Source organism: Syngnathus scovelli, chromosome 22, assembly GCF_024217435.2.
Source record: "Syngnathus scovelli strain Florida chromosome 22, RoL_Ssco_1.2, whole genome shotgun sequence".
NCBI lineage: Eukaryota > Metazoa > Chordata > Actinopteri > Syngnathiformes > Syngnathidae > Syngnathus > Syngnathus scovelli.
Genome location: NC_090868.1, coordinates 747,581 through 768,576, shown reverse-complemented (window position 1 = coordinate 768,576; position 20,996 = coordinate 747,581). Strand labels below are relative to the sequence as shown.

Here is a 20,996-nt window from a genome sequence, read left to right as displayed (position 1 = left end):
ATAAGAGGGAGAGAAAAAAAAAAAACACACACACCAGAAAATAGACCGCACCTGCAAATCCAACTACCGCAGTTTCATTAAATTGATACCATTGGTGTCAATTAAAAAAAGAAAATGGTGCTTTTCTCTGTGAACTCTCTCGTGTCATCATGCCCTGATGAAATGAGCGACAACTTTCCCAAAAAGATAACAACACGACGCCAAAACACCTGCACGCAGCCGTCACGCTTCAGCCGGCGCCTGACACATTGCGGTGGCATATTTATGGAGGTGGAGCCCTCAAGCCCCCTGCAACCCCCCCACCAGGAAAGCAGTGAACAAGTATTGGGAGCAAAGCTTTGTGGTTCTTTGTGTAATCAGCCGTGACAGGAAACACACACACATTTGCAAGTGAATGAGGCGAGGTGTGTGAGCACAATAAGACGACTTTGTAATGAGTAAACACAATGACATATCATATGGCGGCTCGACTGCGGCCTCCACCTTTTTTTTTTTTTTTTTTTACACGGTTGAGGTCCGGGTGCCCACTTAACAGGCCCGAAAGGGGAACTTGAGCGCCAAGTCGGTTGATATTTAAAACGCGGCGCCAGAGTTAAATGAACTTCTCAAAAAAGGGGAAAAAAAGACGTGTTTATTTGAAGAGTTGTGTGTTTGACACATTGGGTTGTGTTAACCATTAACATCGATTAGCACAAGAATTAGCGCAATAGAACAAATAAGAATGTTCATCCGGTATCTTAAACTTTTGTCTCATATTCGTCTTTTGAGCCCAAACCCAAATACAGCAAAAATTAATTCACCTTGCTGTGCCAATACTTTTGGAGGACACAGTGCATATATTTACGTTTAAAAAAAAACTAACGGTGGCTTTTCCCTCCACCTGTCATGTTGTGGTTTTTATTCGATGGCGATCAGCCGTGGTTGAGGTTGTCATGCAAATTTACGCGCGGCAGTTGCACAAAAGATAAAATACTTCCGATCAATCGGGGGGCTCAGATTCCCAGCACAAAAAAGATTCATTGTGTTTTTTTTCTCTCTCTTAATCTCGATACCGGCGTATCTACTGTATCTCTGCCTCCCGACAACACACACAGAAAAAAAAAAAAAAAGAGAAGTGTATCACGGCTGCGTGTGACGTTAACGCATTTAAATCGAGCGTCCTCCGACTATTTATGCCAGCCGACAGGTAGCGGAAAATGTTTGATACCTGTCTGAGGTCGGCGTCCACCGATGAGGGCTGGAATCTCCTCGCCCCGGGGCCACGCTCACTCCTACAAGATGGTGAGAGCACACAACAATGCACTTGCAATGCATCAATGGGGTCCATTAAAACTTTGCCGTCGCAGCACTGCTTGGACAACATGGAGCAACACTTCCAGGATGCTATCGACGTTATCCAGCGGCATTCCTCTCATCGCCACTACGACTCAGGTATCCCGGCATTTCATATTTCTTTGGCTGATATTTTGGGAGGCTTTTGAGTGATTGATGCCTTCTCAGAGTACGCGTACTACGACACTCAGCAGTGTCAGATGTCTTACTGCCTGGTCGGCCCTCACCCCGACGTGCCGGCAACCCCCGGTGGCGACTGGCACGACTCCGGGGCGGTGAGTCATAAATAGCGCCTTGTGAAATATATTAAAAAATACCAATAAATATACATCTCGGCTCATTGGGAATATGACTCCAATTATTGGTTTGGCAGCAGACTTGGTCGCAGGCGTTGCCCGAAGTCCCACCACCGATGCAAAGCGAACCCGCCGACTTGTACTCGTCCCAACGGTCGGCGCAGAGGAACGGCCGAGGTGACGTACAAGGCGAGGCGGCGCCGGTAAAGAAACGTTTTCGTCGCTAGCTTGCATTTTTTGTCACGCAGGTCGCAAGAAGCTGCGCCTGTACGAGTACCTCCACGAGGCCCTCCACGACCCCGACATGGGCGACTCCATCCAGTGGAGTGACGGCGCGAGCGGCACCTTCCACTTTGTGTCTAAGAACAAGGAGCGTTTGGCCGAGTGCTGGGGCCAGCGTAAGGGCAACCGCAAGACCATGACCTACCAGAAGATGGCCAGGGCGCTGCGCAACTACAGGCACACGGGCGAGATCGTTAAGGTGCGGCGCAAGCTCACCTACCAGTTCAACCCCGAGGTCTTGCGCAGGTTGGGCTCAGGACGGGCGCCCGGCGGGACTTTGCCTAGCCCGGTGGCCGCACAGAGCTACTGCGGCCCGTCGGCGCCCGACTGGCAGAGTTGGTACGCCGCGCAGAGCCTGGCGCAGGAGTTGGAGCATGTGGGCGCTTTCGATGTGCTTTGTTGAAATACTTCAGACTCTACCTGCAAATTGAAGCGGACACCATGACCAAGTTTGTCAAATTGATGTTCCCCTCATCAAAATCAGCCCATAAAACTCTATGATGTTGTTTTCACCTTTGTTTAAAAAAGAACAAAAAAAAAAGGTTAAGGCTCAGATGGCTCATTGAATCAAACGTGCCAATTTTGTCTTAACATAAGAGCGCATGACAATATCAGAAAAAAAATCACGCGTTTTCATTTTGTATTTGAGCGTTTGACTGTTTGTCCTTTGCAATAAACGTGCCATCGACGACCGGTGCTCTTCTTTTCACTTCACACTGATTCAAATTTGTCAGAATAGGAGCTGTTGAGGCCATAAATGAATGTCGTTCACACACCTGCTGTGTTCCTGACAGACTTGATGAACCAGTTTGTTCAGATAAAATGTTCAGGACCTCAGTTTCCTTCTGATTGGCGTTAATTTCAAACATTTTTTTTTGGGGGTGGCCTATTCATGGTAGACCAAATTTCATGTTGATGAGCAAAAGGGGCTTTGGGGGCTGACATTTTTAAAGACGGCCGTTGTGACTTTGTCGACACATCCTGTGAGGAAAAATATGGCCGCAAGTGTTTTTTTCCTGAGAGAGTGGCGGCGGGCTCCAGACGCGGCCTTATCGGGGCCCAGAGGGGAGGATGTGGTCAGCCTTTCTTGACGGGCTGCCGCTTCTGCTGCGGCATGGAGCTCATTGTTGGCGGCGGGCTCCTCGCTCCCTTTGGGGGAGGTATAAGAACGGCGCCCCCGACGTACTTTCGACGCCTTATTCGGATCAACTAGACCGGCGGGGATGGTAATGAGCGATAAGGCACATTACCCTCGCAAAATATCGAATCATTGACTCTTCAATGTCCTGCAGGATTCTTACCAGGAGGCTCAGTCTGACTTGGAGGTCATTTTAGAGTTTCTGGAGGAGTACCACAGACAAAACACGGACAATGGTAAGAAAGCAGCGTGGTTGCCATTGGCGACCTCATATTTGATGTAACGTTGACTTTGACAGCGACCGTGCAGCAGGACGCGAGCGCGGTAGACGACCAAACTCGGGAGCAATGCTGGAGGCCTTCGGAGCCACCTGTAAGCATTTACGCTATTTGAAAATTTCTTTTGAACATTGAAGACTGTTTTGCTAAAAGATTGATGTAGTGATACAAAAATATTTGTCATTTAAAAAAAACAACGGTACATATAAAAATGTTCAAAATTCGTATTAACTAAAAAAATGACTTCATAAAAAAATACATTGAAACCTCACATGGTGTTAATTCCCCAGCTCATTGAATGTGCTTTTATGTGACTTTTCAAAGGCGCCGTTTTTAAGGACGATTCAAGCTCAAATCTAAAAAATGTAACCAATAACTCGATTAATCGCCGAGCGCCACAATATGTCAAAAGCTGGCTTTGTCATGTTGTCTGCCTGCGCTAGAGCATCCCAGGTGGCCCCGAGGCGGTGGCGTGCGAGACGCCGGCTGCCTCCGTGACCACCAGACAATTAAGCAAACAGCAGGCCTCGGCGGTGGCGGCGGCGGCCGGCGGTGAGTTCTCCTTTTTTCCCTCGCTCACCTCATTCCGGTTATTGCCACGGGGCGCTTGCCGCCTCAGAGCAAAGAGATGGTAAACAATACAAGCGCTTTTTTTCTTTCTACCATTTATGAGATAACCGCAGTGTTTGCTATGCTGCGAGTTATTTTCTGGGAATTGTTGCTTTTGAGGAAATGATTAACTGTAAATGGTGTGGCACAGATGTGGGTGTTACTGTTAGGGATCTATTGTGGCTGGAACTTGATGGCTGCCTAATTTAGTGTGCCACACGCCGGCCAGCACATTTGCATACTGGCAAACGTCAGCTGCAACTGCTTCAGGTCTGGCTTGTATTTAGAACTTGGGTGAGATTTGAAAAATATCTAAAAATAAAAAAAATAGAAGAAGCCACTGACCGCTTCTCGCAGGTAGGAAGGTCCGTCTTTATCACTTCCTCTTCGAGATGCTGGAGGACCCCGCCATGGCCCACTGCGTGTCCTGGGTGCCGTCGGCCTCGGGCGTCTTCCGCTTCTCCGCCCACAACAAAGACCAGCTGGCGGCGCTGTGGGGCCAGAGGAAAGGCAATAAGCGGCCCATGACCTACCAGAAGATGTCTCGGGCTCTGAGGAACTACGCCCGCTCTGGCGAGATCGTCAAGGTGAAGAAGAAGCTCACGTACCAGTTTGGCGAGCACACGCTGATGTTGCTGCACAAGCATCGCCGGGGGGGGACTGTAACGCAGAGCGGGCCGTGAACACATCTGCGGAGTTGAACATTACATATCAAGTGGGGTTTTTATGTCATCTCTAATAAAAAGAACAATTTGTTGCTTGAACCAAAAGGTGTCACTAGAGTCCATCTGAGCACCCACACTCGCCCCCGCCCCTCCCTCACCTTCTCCGGTGACCTCATGGCTCAATCACCCCTGTGATGTGAACGCTCGGTGCAGTGCCGACAATACCAAATGGTTTTGAGCTCTTTGCATCCACATGACACCCGGCCGGCCCTCCTAAGCCCAGCATTTAATGCTGGAGCCCACCGCCCCGGCCGGTTATAAATGGGCCAACAGGGGGGAGGCGGCGAGTGTCTGTTACCAAGAAAGGCCACATGCTGTAAACTTAATAAGTACATATTAAGGTTGATATTTTCAATTGCTCCTGTTTGTTTATGTGGAAATGTCTCCACCGCTTTCTAAAATTAGACGCAGCGTGCGGAGGTTCGGTGGCGGGTTAAGTCCTGGTGGACGTCTATTTTGTTGAGCGGCTCTCTACGTATCGGCGGCAGAGCAACTCGTGTGTTGAATTAATTACAATGGCCGCAAATAGGACTACGGGGGGCGGGTCCGCCCGGGCACTGTAGTTTATTTTCAGTCCATCCCACATACACCATCCTTTGGCTATAAATAATCTTTCAATTCAGCGCTGAAAGTAATAATCCCTGACAATACACTCAAAAAGAGCCATTTGGGGTGCATGTGAAGAAAAGTAGCCCCAAACGTTTGGGTGACACCGAAAGAGTTGGAGGAATGGACGACAGCAACTCTCATTAAAGAATATCAAAAGTTGCGGCGAACAGCGTCGGCCGAATGTTTTGAACGGCTTTCTCATTCAATAACAACTTTTGACTAAGGGCTGGGATGTGGAACGATTCTCATCGCCCCGATCCAAAAAGCTGGCGTGGTCGCAGAAGGGCTGAGGACAGAGATGCTCGCTGTGGGCCAGACGAGAGAGGAGAGGAGGAGCGTGCCATCTATCTATATAAGGCCTGAAAGCCATGTCCCCCCCTGGATGGGTCAGTGTTCCTCCTCTCCCCCACCCCTCCGCCGAGACCTCCAAAACGTAACCCCCCGTGCTCTCCTCATCTCGCATCACTCTCGTCCGAGTGCAGCGACGCTCTCTCGCTCTACCTGCCGCCCCCCTCCCCCTTGCCGGTGGACTCCCCGCGCCTCAACCCGGCGACCTCCCGTTGAGTTCCACAGCTCGGAAGCTGCGCTTTTTTTTTTCTTGACCGCCTGACGCTCTAATTGGGACCCGGCTCAAGATGCCAGAGCCCCCGAAGAAAGGTAGGGCTGCAGAAGGGACTGCGACAAACACCAGTTGAATGTTTTAGGGGCAAAAAACCCCCGCGTTCGGTGCTGTTTGGTTTTGGTGTTGTACGGTGGATGCATGCATGGTTGAGGAGCGTCCCTGCAGAAACGGTGGCTGGACTTGGGATCAACGATACAAGTTGCTCCAGGTGTCTCCCGGATGATTCATGGCAAAGTCCATATTAAACTAGACACCGCGTCTAAAAGCATCCCCGTGGTCCCGCCCCCCTCTTTGGAAGCATGACATCTGTCATCGGCAATATCACGTCCATCCACATTCCTGTTTAATCCACGCCTGTCTGTCGTTATGCGATGCTATTACCTCTACCTTCTCCATTAGCAGATCAGATATGCCCGTAAAGAGTACATTTAAAACTTTAGGGAGAGCCGATGTGTTTTGTTTTTTCCTCGTAAACCTGCCATCCCCTCGAGGACCGGTGATTTATCAGAGGACTATCTATACATAAATGGTATAGATATTTTCTTTTCAAAACGATGGTGCTATGAGCTGACGGAGCAAGTAAATATCAGTGCAGGTATGACTAGAAAGGGAGTGTTTTTTTCACAGGAACTTCCTCCTTGCGTTAATTGGCCTCATTAAAACAAGACTTTGGTACGTGAGGCTTTTGTTTGTAATGAGGTCTGCCACATTGAATTGCGTCATCAGCCATTTCGCTTCAGTGAGAATTTGCTCAAAGGGTGACTTTCCCTTGTGCATCCACGGATCCAATCGGTGACGAGCATCACCCCAAAATAATAACAACCCCCGGCAGATACTGTAAATGTGCATTGTTCTTCAAATGAGTCGGACCAGCTGTTGTTTTAGACGCCCCCCCCCCCACCCCCCACTCTGGATGCCAATAGGAGATGATGGGTCGACAGAGTACCTCTCGGGGGCCAAGATTCTTGTCCCTGGAATAGTTTGGAATGAGCTCACTTTTAATCCCCATCCCTTGTTCCCTGCCATCTCCCTCCCTCCCTCCCTCCCTCCCTCCCTCCCTCCCTCCCTCCCTCCCTCCACTGACACCCAAGCCTCCTCCCCCTTCCTGGCCAGGCACCAGTTCTGACAACCCCACAGCTACTCAAAGGGCAGCCACCCCTTTTGACCCCAAGCACGGCCTCCTTCAACTACTGTCCTCACCTCGTGCTGCTTTGTCTTGGGTTTCACTCGCCGAGAAGCCCGCCGCTTGATACAGTATTTCTTGTGGCAGAGTTCCAATATGGCTCCCTCCTCCATTTCATGTCTCGTAATTCAAGACAGTTTGTCATAAGGCAAAAGGGGGATCTCATCCAATTCCACCAAAGGAGCGCGACGGACGGCGGGATTGATGAGGGCTCTGACAGACGTTTGAATTCAAAGACTGGTCTATGTTAGGAGAAGCGACGAGGCAACAGTTGGAGCCTCGGTGAGCCCCTTTCTGTCTGAGCGCCAGCACAGGCGACAGCTGAAAATACCTGCAACCTTGTCAGCTGAACTGGGAGACCTCGGAGGTAAAACAAAACCTTTCTGCCCCCTCATTATCTCTACGGCCATGAGCCTCGTTCTGGGCCCGTATGATGTGACCCAGCAGGATTGCGCGGCGGTAGCCAGAAACGCATTGTTTGGAAGCGAGCCTCGTGGCTAATTTTGGGTGGCGGAGGAATGCTGACAGGGAATCGGCAAATTCAGGAATATCTGAAGATGAGACGGCAACGGGAGAAGCGGCCCTCAAAAGACAATACGCAGTCAGCAAATGTGCAGAACACGGAGTTGAGGTCTCCAAGGATCTGATAAAGCAGGACGAATTAGGTTTTCGATCCAAATTAGTGCTGAATCCATGCCAGACAAAGGTCTCCAACCTTCATGTTCATCCATCTCATGTTTGTTATCACTTTCCCGGTGTTTATCTTCTCCACTAAACCTCGGGGGGGAGCGCTGAGCTCCATAAAAACATGTCGCCTTGCATGGATTTGGCAATTTATGATGTGTCTTTGCGCAAGACTATAAACACCTAAATAAAGGTTAGGTGACTCTCATCGTCAATGGTACAATAGACCAAAACGCACCGCAACTGGAGCTATAAAAAGAAGAGGCAAGTCCAGCTTCCTTTAAGCACTGGACCATGGTCCCGTGGTTCTGTGGGCTGTCTGTGGTTTTTGGATGTCGCAGAAGCTGTTGTGCCACCATCTTAATCACTTAAGACTTTTGAGAGTCAGTTAACCAAATAGGTCAGCGTGTTGCACATCAAATGCTTCCCAACTGTTTCGTAATGGATATCTCCTTTCTTTTCTCCTTTTAGATGAGACGGCCAACGGACAGCCGGAAGGTGAGTGGGCAATGACGGGTCTCCGCTTGTCACTTCACACCCTCAGACGATGATCAGACAGACTCAGACTTGTCTCTGGTTGGGTAAACACACGGGGCACATTCCTACAGATAGTATCTTTGAGGGACTGAGAATAACATCTCCATCCATCCATCTCGATGAGCTGGATCCTTCCCAGCTGATTTTGGGGCAAGAGGCAAAAATCAACCCTGGATCGGTCACTGGACGATGGAAGGCCATATGTAGACAACTAAACAATTGATAGATTCTCTGGAGGAGCTAGAGAAAACCCAAGCAAACAGAAAGGTCCAAGTCAACGTAGGAACCCACAAACCAGGAGCTTGAATGAAACCAGTTTTGAACCAACTAGAACATCTTGACCCATTTGGTCACTGCTGACCTAAGACCTGAGAAAGAAAGTATCATATGATACCGAAACTTACAACAGTTCTAATGGCTTCCCCTTGCAGACAGAAAAGACAGAAAGGGACTCTGACTTTGCAAGAGAAGACCAGGCAACATCTCCCAAAGAGAAGCTCATAAACCTTAAGACAGGTTGATTCTCGTAGACAATACAGGACGTCGCCGCTGTGACGACCAGCGAGCTGTCAGCATCTCTAACATTCCTGTCGCAGAGCAGCTGATCCCTCACTGTTGTTTCAGCTGACGCACCGGGCCGCGCTATGCGAGGACGAGCGGGGTTGGGGGCGGTGGGCGGCGAGCGACGAGCATTTTGCCGTCGCCGCTGGGATTTGACCTTGGAGCCGCAGCATCTTGAGGCTCATGTTGGGAGAAGTTCTACGAAAGCCTCAGTAAAAATACCCCTGGGACTTTTGCAGAAAAACGACAGCAGTGGCTCAAATGGGGAGACCCAAAGATGACTTCACTATTACCTTTGCAAAATAGTTTGGTAGTCACCTTTCGGTAACCGGGGAACATCATTCATCCAAATCAACACATTTGCAAGCCAGAAATGACATTGTTGGTGTTTGTCTCGTGTATCAAAGTGTAAGCGAGTATGCGTACATGTGTGTATTATGTGTGCTGTTGTCGTACACCAGAGTGCAAGCGGCACCACACGTGCTTTGAAAAGCTTTTGTGCTCATCCAAATCCATTGGCCGCTTTATTTGTCACATGTTCAGAAAGTGTCGCACCAGACAGTAACGGTGCCCCGCCCCCCCCTGTGATTGCCCTGGAGGTCTCTCCGCCCCCAGGTGGGTAAAAGCTTGACCACCTCCATTCTTCCAACAACTCACGCCACGTGTTGGTTTGGGGTGTGCCGTCACATGTATTCTCCGATTTTTAATTCACTACGCGAGGCCTGCGGGGGGTTCTTTGTGGAGGAGGTATGATTGTGGTGTTTTGTGGTTCTTAGCGTGCCGTGCTCTCTCCACGCAAAGATGTTTTTAAAGATGGTATGCTCTGGGCGCACCAGGGTGGTAGGAGGTCAAGGTAGGCGCGAAAGGTAAGTGTCCTAGGCAGGAGTGAAATGGGAACACATACGCAAGATTGACAAAAAGTATTTGGTCAAAAACGGGAAGAATTTGCTTTAGCTATGGATGCGATTTATAGAAAAGGTGAGTCGTGACATTTACCCATTTTGCGCAATTTGCACCGTCTTGCTAGGCCTTTATCCTTGACGCGCATTCGTTCCGATGGGTCATGTTGGAAGACTGTAATCAATTTTGCTAAACTGTCGAGTGAATTCTATTTCCATACATGAGCCTAGCCTGATCACTTTCCGCGATGACTGTGCTTTTCTTCACAGAGGAAGCCAATTCACTCAAGAAACTGTCAATTGAGCTGCCTAGTAAGATGCCTCTGCTCAGTCCCATGACAGAGTTCCTGACAAACGCGGTCACCTTCCCTAAATCACTAAATACCCCCCCCCTCCCCCAAATAAAATTAGAGCATAGGAAACATGCTGGCAGACATGTTTTTGGGGTGTGTTTGGACAAGTACAGCAGATAGAAGTGGGGCTGTCCCCTTGCTAACAAATTAACAGCCACCTTTTAACTCAAGGTTATACTTTCAATTTTGCCCTTTGAGTCGTTCCCGTCAAACAGCAGATACAATTCTTGAGCAATACTCCCCCCCCCCCACAAAACTAATCGCTTGGCATTTTTTTTGTCTTGACGTGTGCTTGCTGCGGCGGACTTTACAGTACGATTCCCGCCACTATGCTGTAAATCTCTCTTTGTCTTTATTTAGATGATAGCGTCCCTGTTACCTCCATGGGGAGAAAAGACTCAGGTAATTGAGTGGTAGACACAGTCACTAGCCAATGTTGATATTGTTACATACACTCGGGAATCGAAAATTGCGTTGCTTTTATAAAGATCCTCCGTCGCCCGTGTTGGACATCATAAGAAGTAAGTTGTCTGCTCTTTCGTGTCTATTTCATGCTTTCAATGTCGCTTAAACCGCCGCTGCTCCTGCTGCTGGTGTAAATGATAGAACATGTCCAAATGTGTCTTCCTGTCTGTCTGAGTGGTAGGACCAAAAGGTGGGCGTTTGTCATGTGGTTCCGACCAAAATGATTGACTTACTTGCTCCTTTTTAAAATGTACAACTGTGTTTGTCCTCATTGTGAGCCAGTGTGGTCTTTGGGTGAATCCCAACCCCCAGAGGAACTGGAAAAGCCCATCGAGAACCCACCGGCAGAAAAGCCAGCGGAGAACCCACCGACGTCCACCCTGCTATCAGAAAGACCCGTGAGCGGCACGGTGACAGTCGGTAAGCAGGACGTGAAGAACGCTTGGGGATGGAAAGTGCACACCCGACGTCCACAATAATGCCCATGTTTGTCTTGACTAAGGTGGGGACATAACCTTTGTTGCCAAAGTGGAAGCGAAAGACCTTCTCCGTAAACCCACCATCAAGTGGTTTAAGGGAAAATGGATGGACTTGGCCAGCAAGACAGGAAAGCACCTGCAGCTCAAAGAGATCTTTGATCGCAACACCAAGGTCGGTCTTGGTCTTGGCCTCCAGCCTCTATCCCATGCGGAGTTCTCTGACGCTATCTTCTCGGATAGGTCTACACATTTGAGATGCATATCATCAAGGCCAAGGAGAATTACGCGGGCAATTACAGGTGCGAGGTCAGCCTCAAGGACAAGTTTGACAGCTGCTCCTTTGACCTGGAAGTGAAAGGTGGGTCAAAGCACCGGGCAGGCGCTGCCGTCAAGACAATGAACGAGTTACTGTGAGCTTGTTCCGCTGTCTTCCAGCTGGGGGATCGCAAAGTATCGATATTCGATCTGCTTTCAAGAGGAGGTAATGCAAGACGCTAGGTTGTGGATTGTGTATTCAGTATGCAACACCAAAGGTACAATCCTGTAAATGCATACAGTACGACATGATTGACACAATCAGCCCGACTCAAGCGCCTTTCGACAATTAAAGGCCGCCCGCCGGTATCTAAAAATCCCCCACAAACAATGTGTACGGAAGGCAATACAAAGCACCGTGATGCCATTGCGCCGTCAATGTCACCCTGGACGCGAGACTTACACAAACCGCCTTGTTTCAAAACCAAAGACTGAGGTCTTGTGTAAGAACCAATCACTTGTTAGCTCACAGCTGATTGAGCGTTGGCTTTGTGTTGTACTCTGAGCATTGTTTTTCCTGTTTCATGATATCCGTATTAATCTCTCCCTTGTTAACAACAGCACCGACGGCCAAGAAGATGCAGGGGAGCTTGACTTTAGTGCTCTCCTTAAACATAGGTGAGAATCATTTGCTCAGCCGCTGAGAGGATGTTGCCCTTTCTTCCAGTTTTGTTTGCTTCTTTTGCTTTGAAAGAATGATTCATATGAAGCCACCCTAGGAATGGCGAGCCTATGTCTAGCACGCTTCTCTTGGTTGCTCCAAATTATCCCAGAGATGCCTACAATCGAGGCTAAAGCCAAAGCACAGACGACCAGATAAATGATCCATTTATTTTGGGCTTGTCTCTTCTTTTCCCCTACATATTCAGACAACAGAGGTTAGTAGAGCGAAAACCATAGGTATTAAAAGCATTAGACCTTACTGCTGCGGGTGAGTACCGTAATCTGCTCGAGTCCCCAGCATGACGGGGTCTCCCCGAATTGGACGAACAAAGAGTGTTGGCGTACAGTAGCTTGGTAACACTTCATTTGAAAGCAACATTCTGACCGGCTCCTGCTTGCAGTCAGCAATGACGGAAACGCTCTTGGAGCACCGTTTCCCATTGTTACAGATGAGCCACAGAGAAATGATGCCCGTAAAATAGTGTTATCGCTACGTTGTCGTTCTATTTCAGGTGAGAAATACAAGGCAAATACAGCCATGTTTATTTCGGCTTTCCACGTAATCATGGCCGAAAATAAACAGAAGGAGTACGAATGGAATAACATTTGCTCATGTTTTCTTTTTTTTTTTACCTTGCTAACATTTGGAAGAATGTCCATGAACGACAGAATTGACTGAATGTTCTCTTAACGCAAACGGTCAATGGGTTTACTAACCGAGAGCTCACAAATCTAATCTGACGCCCACCTCCAAGATTCTAACACTATGCGAGCTTCCCTGACTGGATCAAAAAAATGGTTCCCAAATCCAAGAGCCAAATGTACTCGAGGGGATCAGAACATGCTACTTGTTGGTAACCCAAAAAAGAACTGGTCATGGGAAGCAAAATGCAACAAGATTGTCGCACACACGACGAGGTGGATTTCGACCAGAAATCTCCGGGATCAAAGTAAACTCAAGTTTACTTTGCATGAAGCCCATCCTTTTGTGTGACATGTCCTGAGGAAATCCAATCTCATGTTACAGTTGAATTTCCTCAAGACATGTTGCAAACACCTGCCCATGACTGTGGTCCTCACACAACATCCAACACCCCCAGGGAGCACAAACAGCAGGACGACGCTCCCGAGGTGGACGTGTGGGAGATCCTGAAGAACGCCCGTCCGGATCAATATGAGAAGATCGCCTTCATGTATGGTATTACGGATCTGAGAGGCCTGTTGCGTAGAATGAAGAAAATTCCCAAAGAGGAGAAAAAGAGCGAAGGTAAAAAAGAATCGCTCGGCCAATGTTGTAAATCCAGAGAGGACAATGTTGACGAAAATACGCCTGGCGTTTTGCAGCCTTTGCCAAAAAACTGGACCCTGCGTATCAGGTAGATAAAGGTGGCAAGATCCGCCTTGCTGTTGATCTGACTGACCCCACGGTCGACCTGAAGTGGTACAAAAACGGAGTGGAGATCCGCCCCAGTCCCAAGTATGTCGCCTATTGTGCCGGGAAAACGTCGTCAGCCCAAAACACACACAAATGAAGCGCATTTGACACGATGCCGTTCATTTGTGGAACGATGTCCTTTCAGTTGTCTCAGATGTCTTCTCGACTTCAATGTGGCTCTTCCATGACTGCGGAGCTACATTTGAGTGATAATCTCTCATGTATTGTTGTCTTTAATTGCTTTTTGTATGCTTCCGTACAGGAGAAGGTGGTACCTCCCACACAGGTCTTTAACTGAGCGTAGCATTGACATGACAGTAGATAAGGTCAAGTTTGAATGAATTACATAACAAGAAAGGGAAGATAAATGCCTTCAGCGCGTGGGCCACCTAGGGTAGATAAGACGCAAGACTTGCCGAGAAACTTAATTTGAAGTCAAAGTCAATGCCGTGCCAAGCTAAAGCCATTTGGGAGGCTATTGCTGTGTTCTGGTTCCATCACCAGGACTTCCTGTCATTCTCCCCACCCCCAGGCATGATGTCTCTCTGTCTATGTCTGTCTGTCTGTATGCTCCTTCCTGTCTGCCATAATCAATTCCTGCCCACTCCGTGTGCTCTGGCTCTGTTCTGGCACCGCTGCTGACCTTAAGTCAAAGGAAGTAAGTCGATCCGTTTGTCTTCGTGTTCGCTGTTGTCTGATCTGATGCGCACGATGCATGCTGAAAAACTGACGAGACGCTGCCCTACTTTACAAAGAGGAAAAGGTGCTCAAGCAACTTGTTCGGTCAAGCTGACTAATGAATCACGTTTAGGTACATTTTTGAGCACAAGGGCACAGAAAGGATCCTGGTCATCAACAACTGCGCTCTGAATGACGACGCAGCATATTCTGTGGCAGCAGGAGATGAGAAGTGCTCCACAGAGCTGTTTGTCAAAGGTATTGCAAGCAAACATTTCATGAATACCCTTGGTGGACCTGGGTCAGCCTTTACTTCAGCGCTATCATCACTTCTGGACATTAGAATTGCCAGTCAAGATTACAAAAGGTCTCGAGCCCGTGACGACCACAGTGAATGAGAGGATTGAGCTGATGTGTGAGGTGACAGAGGACGGCGCCCCAGTCAAATGGTAAGATGATGGTGTAAAATTGTGAGAAGAACAACATGGAAACTTGATTTTCTTTCTGATCTCAGGATGAAGAATGGCGTGGAGATTCCAACAGGGGTTCGCTCCAGATATAGAGTCAAGTGCGAGGGAAACAAACACTACCTGGTGATCGACGACGCATCCCTGGAAGATACCGGGACATACTCCATCATGGCTTCTGGTGGCTCATCAGAGGCTCATGTCCAGGTTGACTGTATGTAAACAGTGATGCTTCATTGACTTGCTGTTACCGCCTTGTTCAGATGTAAGATGAACTCAACTCTGGTCAATAGTGAAACCACTGAAGATCCATCAAGACCTGACGGATACAAAAGTTTTGCTGGGCAAGCCTCTCAAACTGCAATGCGAGATCTCTCCAGGAAACGTCCCAGGCCGATGGTACAGGAACGGACAGCTGATCCAGGAAACCGACCGCATCAAGATTTCACACAAAAATAGGTATGACCTCAATGTTAGACCAACAAAAATGAAAGTCTTCGATAATAAATAACGGCAAGGTGTTTTTTTGCAGAGTTCACGAACTTTCAATTGAAGTTAGCTCACTTCACGATTCTGGAGATTACACTTTTGTACCTGAGGGGTACTCACACAGTCTATCTGCGAAGGTTAACGTCATTGGTAGGTTCCAGTAAGACTCAATGACTTGAGATCACACACCAAAAAATACTCAAGTAATGAATATACAATTTTCTTCAGACCCTCCAAAGGTGCACCTGGAGGGGTTGAACTTTATAGACAACACTGTGACAGTTGTAGCTGGAAACAAGATGCGCTTGGAGATCCCCATCAGTGGAGAGCCAGCCCCCAAAGTGGTATGGATGAAAGGTGACAGGGTCAGTATCTAACTTTTGTCCGCAGCCTGGGTAGACGCTACTTCAGGAGGTCTGAAATAAATGGCTACCCGCATCTCTGTCTCAGGTCATCGCCGAGGCGGGCAACCGAGTCCGATCGGAAACGTACGTTGACCAGACGAGCCTGACAATTGATATCACGGAGCGCGAGGATTCGGGCAACTATAAATTAGTCCTTCAAAATGAGGCCGGAGAAGCCTCAGCTAGCATCAAGTTGAAGGTTGTAGGTAAGAGATGACAACAAAAAAGCATTGCAGGACTTTAAAGAATCTCAAAAAGCTCACAGCACATTTTCTTTCTGCAGACATCCCTGATTCTCCAGAGGCGCCTTTGGTCCCCGTGGTTGGAGGCGATTGGTGCTCCATGACATGGGAGCCACCCAAATATGATGGGGGTTCACCAATTCTAGGTAAACGTCCAAATATCTAGCTCACAGATCGATTGCGCAGCAAAAGGTTAACTATGTTTGTCCCCCACAGGCTACTACATTGAGAGAAAAAAGAAGCAGAGCTCAAGATGGATGAGAATTAACTTTGACCTCATCAAAGAGACAACGTACGAGCCCAAGAAAATGATTGAAGGCGTCCCGTATGAAGTGCGGATATTTGCCGTCAATGCCATTGGGGTGTCCAAGCCCAGTGAACCATCCAAAGCTTTTACCCCGCTTGGTAAGTCATACAAATGACACTTTCATGTCCTCCGGGACAACGGGTCAGTTTTTCCATCGGCACTCTCTATGCCATCCTTATCTGGACTATCTTATTTGAACACATCACCAGCATGCCATGGCTTTTTTTGTTTTGTTCAGGTTGAATAGAAGTGTTTGATGTGCCCTTGGCACAGCATGCACACAGCTGTTGCCTCCCGTTTCACCACCATCCAAAGCATTTAACTAAGATTTTCATTGGCCACGCAGGAGCTTAAGGAGATATTAAAAAAAGGTCTTTATAACCACTGCCAAACCATCTGCGGATTATAGGTTTAGGAGATTAGGTGAGAGAGTTCAGTAGGAGTGAAATGATTCTGAATAAAGAATGGGCAGAGGCTGGCAGACAGACAGAGAGGCGCCTCGCCTCGCCTCGCCTCGCCCATGTCCTTGTGTGTTGATCTTGCTTGTGTAACAAAAGTCTGATATTTGCATCCTCCAAGCGGTGACCAGTGAGCCCACCATGCTGGTGGTGGATGACGTGACTGACACAACAGTGACCGTCAAGTGGCGTCCTCCAGAAACCATCGGAGCTGCTGGTCTCGACGGGTACTTGGTGGAGTACTGCCTTGAAGGATGTAAGACGACCCGTTCCCCCGCACACTGGGCTATCCTTGACAGGATTCAAGGTTAAAAAGATGCCATGTTTCTTTTGCGACAGCTGAAGACTGGGTACCAGCCAACACTGAACTGATAGATAAGACAAGATACACCATCACAGGCCTGAAGCCTGATTCGAAAGTCTTCATTCGAGTCAAGGCCGTCAATGCTGCGGGAGCTAGTGCTCCACGAACCACTCAGCATGCCATTCTTGTCAAGGAAGTTATCGGTAAGGAAAATAATTCCAAGGGGAAAAATAAAGACAAATGAAAGTTGCTTCTCAAAGCCTTCCATTTTGTGCTATGCATCAAGAACCACCCAAGATCCGTGTCCCCCGACACCTGAAGCAGACTTACACTCGACGAGTTGGCGAAACTCTCAACCTTGTGGTGCCATTCATGGTAAGCGATTGGCAAGTTTGAGTTCTTTTTTCAGAATCACTGACCATAAGTCAATGACGATGTCCATCTAGGGCAAACCGAGGCCAAAAGTGACTTGGTTGAAGGACGGTCAACCCACTGATCCTGCCGCCGTGAGCATTCGGAACACCGACTGTGACAGCATGATCTTCATTCGTAAAGCAGAACGGAGTCACTCTGGGAAGTATCAAATGAAAGTGCAGGTAGAAAGCCACGAGGACACAGCTGACATGGACATCCAGATCATAGGTGAGGGACTCATGAAGCGTGGAAAGAAATATGTTCATGACCAAACCTTTGGCTCATTTCTCCCATTTCTATACCGTTAGACCTCCCTGGTCCTCCTCAGATGGTGAATATCGATGACGTCTGGGGAGAAAATGTATCTCTGTCCTGGACTGCCCCTCGAGATAATGGCAACGCGGCAATAACAGGCTACACCATTCAAAAGGCGGACAAGAAGACAATGGTAAGCGATACATTTGGAGAACTTAGGCCAAATGTTTGCTCATCGCAATGACACGTTTCATGTTCCCAACATAGGAATGGTACACGTGCCTTGAGCACTACCACCGCATGTCCATCGCTATCACCGAACTCGTGGTCGGTAACGAGTACTACTTCAGGGTCTTCTCTGAGAACATGTGTGGACTTAGCGAGTCGGCCACCCAAACCAAGAAAAGCGCCCTCATCCTCAAAGATGGTAGGAGAATTTTCTCAGAGAAGTCCGATCGCATGGCCACTTGATACCACTCCGTTCTATGACTCTTCCACCCGCAGACATGAAGTTGAAAATCTTTGAATTCAATGACCACGACTTCAACGAGGCTCCCAAATTCACACAGCCGCTCATCAACACGTTTGGCATTGCTGGCTACAACACCACTCTTAACTGCAGCGTGCGTGCCCACCCCAAGGTAGGATCGGCCCAAGTTAGAACCCAGCATGCAAAAAGGACCCTGCCGAGCCGAGCCAAACCAAACCCTGTCTTTGTGTACTTACCGTAGCCCAAAGTGATCTGGATGAAGAACAAGATGGTCATTGGCGAGGACCCTCGCTACCGCATGTTTAGCAACCAGGGCGTGTGCACGCTGGAGATTAGGAAACCCAGCCCTTACGACGGCGGCATGTACACCTGTAGGGCCAGCAACGACTTGGGGGAAGCCCAGGTGGAGTGTAAACTGGAGGTTAAGGGTAAGCGTGGACGCAGAGCTTTCATTTCAATTCACAGTAATCTTTTATAAAAGTAACCGGTGATTTAGAGAGCTACGGGAGGCCAGTTCAAAGTAGGGTCAAATGTGTGTTGTGGGGAAAAAAAACATGACTGGCGTTTAAGGACATGTAAGTATCTGTTGTTGTCGTTTTTAACACAGAAGCTAGATGAAATACTCAGCAACGTGTCCAATGAAAAGCATATATCTCCATCATGTGTTGTTTTTGAAGGAAAAAAAGAAAAAACACGTTCAGAGATACATGCGTTCATTGGTTGGCTCCTTTGGAATTTAAATATACACTAGATGGTTAACCTCAAGCTAACTTCATTGAGAGCAAAAGGTCTCTCTCTCTCTCTTTTTTTTTTAACACGTTTTACCTACATAAGCATTTTAAAACGAGCTAATGTTACTCCGCTCATGGTGTGCTAACGACACCAGCAGGTAGCGTAGACGATTAAATGTCATTTCATGTGTCAAATTTCACCTTTAAAAAAAGTTCCATCCTCACTTCTTTGACTTGACAGCAATTTTGTATCCACAGTGGTGCCACTTTCACTTGTTAACTCCTCATATAAAAAGATTTTCACAGCGGTACACCCCCCTGGTGCACACATATAACCCCATGTAAACATTTTTGCTAACCCATATTCTCTTCTCTCTCCCCCCAGTCCAAACTCAAGAATTATGAATGTTTGTTCTCACATAAGGTAAGCTTTCATATGGATCTGGCATATGAAGCTTATGTCATTCATGATGCATCTCGCCGTCAGCCTGCTTCTAACTTTGACTTGCTGGTTGGGACTATGGCCGCTATTCCCTTTGCAGGAAGTCCCCCTCCGGCGGCCATTTTAGCGTAATGGGATTTGCATGAATCCTCACGGCTGGACTCCTTTAGAAGTCTATTTTGTAATTTGCGTCGCTTGCCATTTTGTGACTCGTGAGTGTTGTGTGCGGACGACACGAGGTGAGTAAATTGCTTGCTAAACAAGAGCCGACGTACCTTTTTTTGGTTCTCTCGTGGCTGCCATCGGCGGACATTTTACAGCACTGAAAACAAATCATTTTTTCTGGGTCTTTTTTTCCTGCTCAACGTTTTTGTTTTTGGCCAAGCGGCTGTATGTGCAAAGCCTCAGCTTGTGTCCCAGGTCAGTTCTACTTTGTTTGGAATAGTTTCAACTGGACTCAACCAATCCTTTTAAGCCACAAACAAAAAGTAATACTGACTTACTTTTGATGGAATCTTGCACCGTAGATGCACTGCATAAAAAGTAAAGAAAAAAGCATCAATATAAGTTAAATGCTCCGTCAAACAGTAAAATAACGTAAAACTACTCACCACTTGCATGTCGTCAGTTTGGGACGAGGATGGCCTGCGGAAGCCTTAAATGTAACGCCACTCACTTTCCAACAAGCAGCATTCTCCAAAAAGTTATGTCGCTTATTGCCACCAGCAGTTGAAGTTTTCTGTAAGCACACAGAGGCCAATGCTTCAGGTAAACACATAAAGGTAAAGATTGGCGTAGTGTGAAGCCATGATTTAGTGGCACGTGAAAAGCATTTCTGCCGTCAATGCTGCTTGCTACCGACTGTTTGGGGCTCACTATGCACGAGAGCAAAGCAGAACTGAAACGGGACAACCTACACCTTCCTTCCCACTTTGTTCACGAGTGTTCCCCTATTGTCCCCCCTGATCTATAGGAGGGTTCACCTTCTATGAACTCATGCAACGCGGCGTGCCCCTGCACCTGATTGACAAGTACATGACGGAGACGAAGGTTGTCGAAGAAGACAAGTAGAGACTTGTCGAGCTTTAGCTGCAAAACGTGCTGCCACGAGTGACACCCCTCTTCTCTCACCTACACCTAACCACTACGGGAGGCCAGTAGCCTGGATGCGGGGATGGAGGAGTGGACAGGGGGGGGAGGAGGACGCACTGGTCTTTGTGTGGCATGCTGTGTCACCCTCTGTTTTTTATTTGTACGTCTCAATCAGCTCGGATGCATGTCAGCAGCTCTTATTGTTTTGCTTACGTGTGGAAAACTTCGATGTTCTTTATTTTGGTGAGGGTGGGGGTACTCTGAGGGGCGGGGCATGTATAAACAAATGTTTGTTTTGTCTTTGTATGGAGTCTCTGAAGAAAACTGTTGGCTAAACGAATGTGTCGATGACTCAAGAAGAGGGCAAAGCGAATGGAAAAAAAAGAAAAGTGGTTGATTCTGCATGAAATCTTGTCATTTTTCGGATTATTATTGGTGACTCGGGAAAAAAATTGAAGCTCGGTAAACATGCGCATGCCTTTGTAATTATGATTCATGGATTACAATAAATGGCAATGTTAACTATGGCATTGTTTCTGGATATCTGAAGAGTTATTTTCCTACTTCAAATGAAAGTGTCTACTATGTTTAAATCTGATTATCGTGGAAATGTTGGATTTACTGTATGTGTACAGTATACTAAGGACACAAAGTAATTGTCATTTTACACTCGGTTTCATTCTTAAAATTAATATATATTTTAAACAATTATAAGACACCATAACAATACACATTTTGAGAACTAACACTGTTCATTA

At 47.6% G+C, this 20,996-nt stretch overlaps 3 protein-coding genes across 8 annotated transcripts; all 3 read left to right on the top strand.

Moving 5' to 3' along the window:
* The first annotated feature begins 1,060 nt into the window (after positions 1-1,060).
* Positions 1,061-2,601, top strand: spic (Spi-C transcription factor (Spi-1/PU.1 related)). 2 transcript variants are annotated; one of them, XM_068649537.1, is made up of 5 exons: positions 1,061-1,281; positions 1,347-1,431; positions 1,501-1,607; positions 1,709-1,805; positions 1,877-2,601. In XM_068649537.1, the coding sequence occupies exons 1-5, from the start codon at positions 1,231-1,233 to the stop codon at positions 2,311-2,313; spliced, it is 777 nt and encodes a 258-aa protein (XP_068505638.1). In that variant the 5' UTR covers positions 1,061-1,230; the 3' UTR covers positions 2,314-2,601. The 2 variants fall into 2 exon arrangements, with proteins under 2 accessions (XP_068505638.1, XP_049617567.1); XM_049761610.1 differs by having other exon boundaries at positions 1,706-1,805.
* Positions 2,602-2,645: 44 nt separating this feature from the next.
* spi2 (Spi-2 proto-oncogene) lies at positions 2,646-4,846 on the top strand. Its single transcript, XM_049761615.2, has 5 exons — positions 2,646-3,136; positions 3,203-3,284; positions 3,347-3,420; positions 3,770-3,878; positions 4,293-4,846. The coding sequence occupies exons 1-5, from the start codon at positions 3,134-3,136 to the stop codon at positions 4,616-4,618; spliced, it is 594 nt and encodes a 197-aa protein (XP_049617572.1). The 5' UTR covers positions 2,646-3,133; the 3' UTR covers positions 4,619-4,846.
* Positions 4,847-5,670: 824 nt separating this feature from the next.
* Positions 5,671-20,765, top strand: mybpc1 (myosin binding protein C1). 5 transcript variants are annotated; one of them, XM_049761598.2, is made up of 31 exons: positions 5,671-5,926; positions 8,230-8,256; positions 9,400-9,471; positions 10,026-10,067; positions 10,469-10,510; positions 10,856-10,993; positions 11,076-11,224; positions 11,293-11,410; positions 11,488-11,533; positions 11,929-11,985; positions 13,131-13,297; positions 13,375-13,507; positions 14,277-14,401; positions 14,487-14,592; positions 14,658-14,824; positions 14,904-15,069; positions 15,143-15,249; positions 15,328-15,464; positions 15,550-15,709; positions 15,787-15,891; positions 15,962-16,150; positions 16,632-16,766; positions 16,850-17,017; positions 17,101-17,189; positions 17,261-17,456; positions 17,537-17,676; positions 17,751-17,910; positions 17,988-18,124; positions 18,215-18,401; positions 19,090-19,128; positions 20,120-20,765. In XM_049761598.2, exons 1-30 carry the CDS (start codon positions 5,905-5,907, stop codon positions 19,107-19,109), a joined length of 3,507 nt encoding a protein of 1,168 aa, XP_049617555.1. In that variant the 5' UTR covers positions 5,671-5,904; the 3' UTR covers positions 19,110-19,128; positions 20,120-20,765. The 5 variants fall into 5 exon arrangements, with proteins under 5 accessions (XP_049617555.1, XP_049617552.1, XP_049617554.1 ...); XM_049761595.2 differs by lacking the exon at positions 19,090-19,128; XM_049761597.2 differs by lacking the exons at positions 9,400-9,471; positions 19,090-19,128.
* Positions 20,766-20,996: the final 231 nt, after the last annotated feature.

Bases quoted from the DNA above. Each gene is read 5' to 3' on its own strand.
- mybpc1 (XM_049761595.2), top strand. From the start codon at position 5,905: ATGCCAGAGCCCCCGAAGAAAG. The intron at 16,151-16,631 runs GTAAGTCATACA...GCATCCTCCAAG, and splicing joins CAAAGCTTTTACCCCGCTTG to CGGTGACCAGTGAGCCCACC. The intron at 17,018-17,100 runs GTAAGGAAAATA...CTATGCATCAAG, and splicing joins TCTTGTCAAGGAAGTTATCG to AACCACCCAAGATCCGTGTC.
- spic (XM_049761610.1), top strand. From the start codon at position 1,231: ATGAGGGCTGGAATCTCCTCGCCCCGGGGCCACGCTCACTCCTACAAG. The intron at 1,282-1,346 runs GTGAGAGCACAC...TTGCCGTCGCAG, and splicing joins ACGCTCACTCCTACAAGATG to CACTGCTTGGACAACATGGA. The intron at 1,432-1,500 runs GTATCCCGGCAT...ATGCCTTCTCAG, and splicing joins TCATCGCCACTACGACTCAG to AGTACGCGTACTACGACACT.
- spi2 (XM_049761615.2), top strand. The intron at 3,285-3,346 runs GTAAGAAAGCAG...TGACTTTGACAG, and splicing joins CAGACAAAACACGGACAATG to CGACCGTGCAGCAGGACGCG. The intron at 3,879-4,292 runs GTGAGTTCTCCT...CGCTTCTCGCAG, and splicing joins GGTGGCGGCGGCGGCCGGCG to GTAGGAAGGTCCGTCTTTAT.